Source organism: Morus notabilis, unplaced genomic scaffold, assembly GCF_000414095.1.
Source record: "Morus notabilis unplaced genomic scaffold, ASM41409v2 Scaffold45, whole genome shotgun sequence".
NCBI classification, from domain to species: Eukaryota; Viridiplantae; Streptophyta; class Magnoliopsida; order Rosales; family Moraceae; genus Morus; species Morus notabilis.
In genome coordinates, this window is record NW_010366164.1 from 423058 (window position 1) to 430688 (window position 7631).

Here is a 7631-nt window from a genome sequence, read left to right on the forward strand (position 1 = left end):
GGAAATTTTTGTTTCTAGCTTTTTTACCTGATCTACCTAATATATGGAATAGTCGGTCCAAAAAAAGGTTGTCATCAACTCAACCATGAAATTGTGCACCAAAGTAGAATACATCATCCTTCCAAGACCCAGTGTTGGATATACATCTGAATGTTGTACTATCAATTAAAAATATCTAAAGTAACGACAAACTAAGACACCCGAAATACATACCAGCCTCTCCAATATTGTTCTGTTTCTTCCAATCGTGCTCTGTAAATGTAACTGCAGCACAAACTCAGAGCTATGAATGACCATGGATGGTATAAAACAGACAAACTCGCTTGATTCAAGAGTCAGGTAACTGAAAACCATTACAGATGCCAGGGCCTAGACAATTATAAAATAGTCGAAAGATGTTCCTTACCATTTCTTTGATTCAACACATGCAAACACAAAATATATATATATATATATATCTAATTCCATGAGCTCCAACGATAAACTCATAACAAAGGTTAGAGAACAAATAAAAAGCAATATTCACTCAGAAAAAGTAAACATAGATTATAAAAATAAAATAAAAGAAGAAGATCTTCAAAACTTATTGCTGGGTCTAAGTCATTCAAAATTTTGAATGATAACAATTAATTGCAATAAATCATCTAGGAAGAAAGATCACGTACTTATTTCGTTCATGTCCAACAATAGACAAATCATCTTGACTTCAGACTTTACTTATTGACTTCATGTCCAGCAATAGATTATAGAACAAGATGGAATCCGTTCCCAAAGCAAAATCCCCAAGGCCGATTTTGACGAAGAATGAGAAGAATAGGGACCGAATCTATTCCCTTCCCTCCCCAAGGTCGAATCTGACGGAGAGAGTGGAGAGTCTAGAGAGAATGAGGCAGAAAGGAAAGAAGAAGAGGCGAGGGTGGGTGGGTTTGGACTGAGAGAAGCGGTGGTCCTCCGGTGGACTGAGAGCTCAGGCGGTGGTCCTCCGGTGGACTAAGAGCTCAGGCGGCGGAGAGGAGAGTTGAGGGAGAGAGAGTGGGATGGAGAGGAGAGTGGAAAGAGAGGCCAGACATAGAGTGAGAGTCGAGAGTAAAGAGGAGAATAGGGTTTGGAGGAATGTTGGGCTTGGGCGGCTTTAGAAACATATAAATACTGAAACATTTTTAACCTTGGTAATAAACGGGTAACAAACGAGTCATAAAATCGTGTTACCTAAATATGACACGTTTAATAAACGGGTTATCGCGGGTCAATTGCGGGTTGGCGGGTCAACCTGAAAATGACACGTTATTTAATCGTATTTCGCGGGTTCGACCTGATTTTGACCTGAACTTATTTATGACCCGCTAATTTCGTGCGGGTTTCGAGTCGTGTCGTCGTGTTGCTACTTAAATTGCCGGCCCTAGGCTGGGTACTTTTTGATAACGTTTTACTTTTTTTTGTCATTTTTTGAGGCCATTATTTTCTGGCATGCCTAGAAAAATGTGAGGATTGTGTTTGTAAAAGTTTATTATATTTTGACATCGTTTTTATTTTATTATATTTTTTATAGACAAAAAAATAAAGAAAATAATAAAAAATATAATATTCATCAAAAAATGTTGCCGCTTATTCCATTAATTCCAAAAAAATCATATACTAACTTTAGATTGCAAAATTTAAATAAAAATGTAAATTTTTGACCCGTCTCGGCCCCTGAGCTGGCCTATGGGCGCCACTACGCGGGCTAGGGGCTTTTTGGCAGCATTTTACTTTTGTCATTTTTTGAGGCTATTTTTTCTGACATGCCTAGAAAAATATAAAGATCGTTTCTACAAAATTTCATTATTTTTGACATCGTTTTTATTTTATTATATTTTTTAAAGACAAAAACTAAAGAAAATCATAAAAAATAGAATATTCATCACAAAATCGTGCGGCTTGTTGCATTAATTCCTAAAAATAATATATTATTTTTAGAATGTAAATCATAAATAAAAGTGTAAATTTCAGACCCATCCCGTCTTCTGTGTTGCCCGCTAGGCGCCCCCCACTACACGGGCTGGGGGCTTTTTTAGAGCGTTTTATTTTTTTTTGTCATTTCTTGATGCCGTTTTTTTTCTGGCATGCCTAGAAAAATGTAAGGATCATGTCTGTAAAATTTCATTATTTTTTACGTCGTTATTATTTTATTATATGTTTTAAAGATGAAAAATAAACAAAATCATCAGAAAGAGAATTTTTATCAAAAAATGGTGCCGCTTGTTGCATTAATTCATAAGAATAATATATCAATTTTAGAATGCAAAACATAAATAAAATTGTAAATTTTTTACCCATCCTGGCCGCTGAGCTGGCCCTGGGCAGCCCACTACACGGGCCGGGAGCTTTTTGACAACATTTTACATTTTTTTGTCATTTTTTTGGCATGCCTAGAAAAATGTAATGATTGTGTCTGCAAATTTTTTTTTTTTTTGGACGTTGTTTTTTTTATTATATTTTTTGAAGGCAAAAAATAAAAGAAAATCACAAGAAAATATAATATTCATCAAAAAATGGTGTCGCATGTTGAATTAATTTCTAAAAATCATATTCTACTTTTCAAATTCAAAACATAAATAAAAACATAGATTTTTGACTTATCCCGGCGCCTAAGCAGGCCCCTGGGCGCACCAAATATGCGGGTCAGGGGGTTTTTTGCAGCGTTTCACTTTTTTGTCATTTTTTCAGGTAATTTTTTTTTCTGGCATGCCTAGAAAAATGTAAGGATCGTGTCTGTTAAATGTCATTATTTGTTGACGTCATTTTTATTTATTATATTTTTAAAGACGAAAAATAAAGAAAATCATAAAAAATAGAATATTTGTCAAAAAATGGTGCTGCTTGTTGTAGTAATTCCTAACAGTCATATATTAATTTTTGAAGGCAATAAATAAATAAAAGTGTAACTTTTTTACCCATCCCGGCCCCTGAGCTGGCCCTTGTGCGGTCCACTGCGCGGGCCGGGGGCTTTTTGACAGCGTTTTATCTTTTTTGCCATTTTTTGAGGACATTTTTTTCTGACATGCCTAGAAAAATGTAAGGATCGTGTCTGCAAAATTTTATTATTTATGGACATCATTTTTATTTTATTATATTTTTTAAAGATAAAAATAAAGAAAATCATAAAAAAATAGAATATTCATCAAAAAATGGTGTCCCTTGTTGCATTAATTCCTAAAAATCATATATTAATTTTGAAATTTAAAACATAAATGAAAATATAAATTTTTGACCCATCCTCGCGCTTGAGCTGGCCTCTGGGCACACCCAATACATAGGCTGGGGACTTTTTGGCAGCGTTTTACTTTTTTTATCAGTTTTTGAGGCTATAGCCTAGAAAAATGTAAGGATCGTGTCTGCAAAATTTCATTAGTTGTTGACGTCATTTTTATTTTACTATTTTTTTTAAATTGGAACAATAAAGAAAATCATAAAAAATATAATGTTCATCAAAAAATGGTGCCGCTTATTTCATTAACTCCAAAAAATCATATACTAAATTTAGAATGCAAAATATAAATAAAAATGTAAATTTTGACCCATCCCAGCCCTTGAGCTGGCCCGTGGGCGCCACTACCTCGGCCGGGGGCTTTTTGGTAGCGTTTTTCTTTTTTTGTTATTTTGAGGCCATTTTTTCTAACTTGCCTAGAAACATATAAAGAATGTTTTTGTAAAATTTCATTATTTTTTAACGTCATTTTTATTTTATTATATTTTTTAAAGATGAAAAATAAAGAAAATCATAAAAAATAGAATATTCATAAAAAAAGGTGCTGCTTGTTGTATTAATTCCTAAAATTCATATATTAATTTTAGAATGCAAGAGATCAATAAAAGTGTAAATATTTTACCCATCCCGGCCCCTATGCTGGAGCCTAGGCGCTCACTACGAGGTACGGAGGCTTTTTGACAACGTTTTACTTTTTTGTCATTTTTTGAGGCCATTTTTTTCTGGCTTACCTAGAAAAATGTATGGATCGTATATCTGCAAAATTTCATTATTTTTTGACGTCGTTATTATTTTATTATATTTTTTAAAGGCAAAAAATAAAGAAAATCATAAAAAATAGAATATTCATCAAAAAATGGTGTCGCTTGTTTATTCCTAAAAATCATCTACTAATTTTGGAATTCAAAACATAAATAAAAATAAAAATTTTTGACCCCTCCCGGCCCCTGAGATGGCCCCTTGGCGCACCCACTACGCGGGCCGGCGGCTTTTTGGCAGCGTTTTACTTTTGTTGTCATTTTTTGAGGCCATTTTTTCTGCCATGCCTAAAAAAATGTAAGGATCGTGTCTACAAAATTTGATTATTTTTTGACGTCATTTTTATTTTATTATATTTTTTAAAGCTAAAAAATAAAAAAAATCATAAAAAATAGAATATTCATCAAAAAATGGTGCTGCTTGTTGCATTAATTCCTAAAAATCATATACTAACTCTAGAATACAAAATATATATAAAAATATAAATTTTTGACTCATACGGGCCCCTGAGTTGGCCCATGGGGGCACTACGCAGGCCGGGAGCTTTTTGGCAGCATTTTTATTTTTTTGTCATTTTTAGGCCATTTTTTCCGACATGCCTAGAAAAATATAAGGATCATTTCTGTAAAATTTCATTATTTTTTGACATCGTTTTTATTTTATCATATTTATTAAAGACGAAAAATAAAAAAAAATCATAAAAATAGAATATTCAACAAAAAAAAGGTGTTGCTTATTGTATTAATTCCTAAAAATTATATATGGATTTTAGAATGCAAAACATAAATAAATGTGTACATTTTTTACCCATCTCGGCTCCTGTGCTGGCCCATAGGCATACCCACTACGCGGGCTTGGGGTGTTTTGACAGCGTTTTACTTTTTTTGTCATTTTTTAGGCCATTCTTTCTGGCAGTATAGAAAAATGTAAGGATCGTTTCTGTAAAATTTTATTATTTTTTGACGTCGTTTTTATTTTATTATATTTTTTAAAGATGAAAAATAAAGAAAATCATAAAAAATAGAATATTCATCAAAAAATGGTGCCAGTTGTTGCATTATTTTCTAAAAATCATATAATAATTTTAGAATGCAATACATAAATAAAAATGTAAATTTTTTACCCATCCTGGCCCCTATGCTGGCCCCTGGGCGGCCCACTACGCCGGCCGGGGGCTTTTTGACAGCGTTTTACATTTTTTTTGTTATTTTTTCAGGACATTTTTTTGGCAAGCCTAAAAAAGTGTAAGGATCGTGTCTGCAAAATTTTATTATTTTTGGACGTCGTTTTCATTTTATTATATTTTTTAAAGGTAAAAAATAAAAAAAAATCATAAAAAAATATAATGTTCATCAAAAAATGTTGTCGCTTATTGCATTAATTCTTAAAAATCATATACTAATTTTAGAATTCAAAACATAAATAAAAATATAAATTTTTGACCCATCTCGGCCCCTAAGCTAGCGCCTGGGTGGACCTGCTACGTAGGCCGAGGGCTTTTTGGCAGCGTTTTACTTTTTGTCATTTTTTGATGCCATTTTTTTTGGCATGCCTAGAAAATGTGAGGATCATCTCTGTAAAATTTCATTATTTATTGATGTCGTTTTTATTTTATTATATTTTTTTAAGACAAAAAATAGAAAAACCCATAAAAAATAGAATATTCATCAAAAAAATGGTGCCACTTATTGCATTAATTCCAAAAAATCATATACTAAATTTAGAATGCAAAATATAAGTAAAAATGCAAATTTTTTACCCATCTCGGCCCCTGAGCTGGCCCATGGGCGACACCACTACGAGGGCCGGGGGCTTTTTGGCAGCGTTTTACTTTTGTTGTAATTTTTAAGGCCATATTATTCTGACATGCCTAGAAAAATATGAGGATCGTTTCTGCAAAATTTCATTATTTTTTGACGTCGTTTTTATTTTATTATATTTTTTAAAGACGAAAAATAAAAAAAAATCATAAAAAATAGAATATTCATCAAAAAATTGGTGATGCTTCTTGTATTAATTCCTAAAAATCATTTATTAATTTTGGAATGCAAAACATCAATAAAAGTGTAAATTTTTTATCCATCCCGGCTCCTATGCTGGCCCCTAGGCGCTCCCACTACGCGAGCCGAGGGCTTTTTACATAGCGTTTTACTTTTTTGTCATTTTTTGAGAGTTTGTTTTTCGGGCATGCCTAGAAAATTAAAAACAATATGAAGTTATGGCTATATAATGTCAAGATATGAAAATTAAAAACAATAATATTAAGTATGTCCTAGCTAATACGTACAGTGTTAGGATATATCTTATTATGGAAAGAAACTTTATCATAACTACGATAACTAATAACTATATCATGTCTTCTTTTTCTAAACTAATTAATTGAGAGTCATATAAGGAGCCACATACGTCATGACAAAAATATCAGGAAGATTATCCGAATCTTTACTCTTCTCCATTCCCTATATAAACCCAACCATATATTGGAGGAGCACACAAGATAAAACAAAAGCTAATAGAAAAGAATCGTACTACGTAATGACTAATCTCCATTTCTTTTCCCTCTCCTTGCTGGCCGTGGTAACCCTAACGGTTACCATCAACGGCATCCACCCAATCAACGTTTACGACTTCGATAACAGAGCCGGATCCAGCGCTGGATATGTCCGCTTCAACAGAGAAATCGGAGTCCCGTATGCCAGGCAGACCCTCATAACTGCCACGTACGATATATGGAGATGGTTCGAGCAATATTCAGCTGCGCAACGAAAGGACATCAATCGACTCGTCTTGATCCTCGAAAACTTCCCCGACAGCCAGGTTCAAGTCCCGCCATATGCAACGACCAACGAGATCCATCTCAACGGAAGGTACATCGCGAGCTATTCCGGCGATGTCAAGAGGGAGATCACAGGGGTTCTATACCACGAGCTGACTCATGTTTTGCAGTGGAACGGAAACGGGCGAGCCCCGGGATGGTTGATCGAAGGAATCGCGGACTACGTGAGGTTGAGGTCGGGTTATATTCCGAGCAACTGGGTAAAGCCAGGAGGAGGGGATAGCTTCTACAAAGAGTACGATGTTACTGCAAGATTTCTTGATTATTGCACTGGCTTGAGAAGTAACTTTGTGGCTGAACTCAACAAGAAATTGAGGCCGACTGGTTACGTTGACGATTACTTCAGACAGCTTCTGGGAAAGACCGTTTATCAGCTCTGGGACGATTACAAGCGCACTTATGCAGGCTAGGGAGCTATAAACTACTTTAGCTTCCTATATACATGAACGCATGCATACAGCTTCATGGTTAATGAATGAATTAATAAGTTATAAAATGTATTAGGAATAAATAAATTACCTATAATGAATACTAATAATGCAGCTTTTAAACGGTTGTAGACCAGGCCATCCATGCCCGGCCAGCCGTTGGAAAATGCGATTTGCTATAACTGTTAATAATACATGGATAAATTTCATGATCTTATTTTATTTTATTTTTTTTCCAAATTTTAGACTTAATAAGCATGTTCCTCGAACAAACACTCAGCTAAATTCTGTAAAAATTATTGTCGTTGAAGGATAATCATCACAGCCGTTGCTGATAAAGTTATCGAGTCAAAGCACAAGT

At 34.1% G+C, this 7631-nt stretch overlaps 1 protein-coding gene across 1 annotated transcript; it reads left to right on the forward strand.

Annotated features, from left to right (window-relative positions):
* Positions 1 to 6541: 6541 nt before the first annotated feature.
* LOC112093839 lies at positions 6542 to 7252 on the forward strand. The gene has a single exon (XM_024173149.1). It carries the CDS (start codon positions 6542 to 6544, stop codon positions 7250 to 7252), a length of 711 nt encoding a protein of 236 aa, XP_024028917.1.
* Positions 7253 to 7631: the final 379 nt, after the last annotated feature.

Excerpts from the sequence above, each read along its gene's own strand:
- LOC112093839 (XM_024173149.1), top strand. The coding sequence starts at position 6,542 with ATGACTAATCTCCATTTCTTTTCCCTCTCCTTGCTGGCCGTGGTAACC.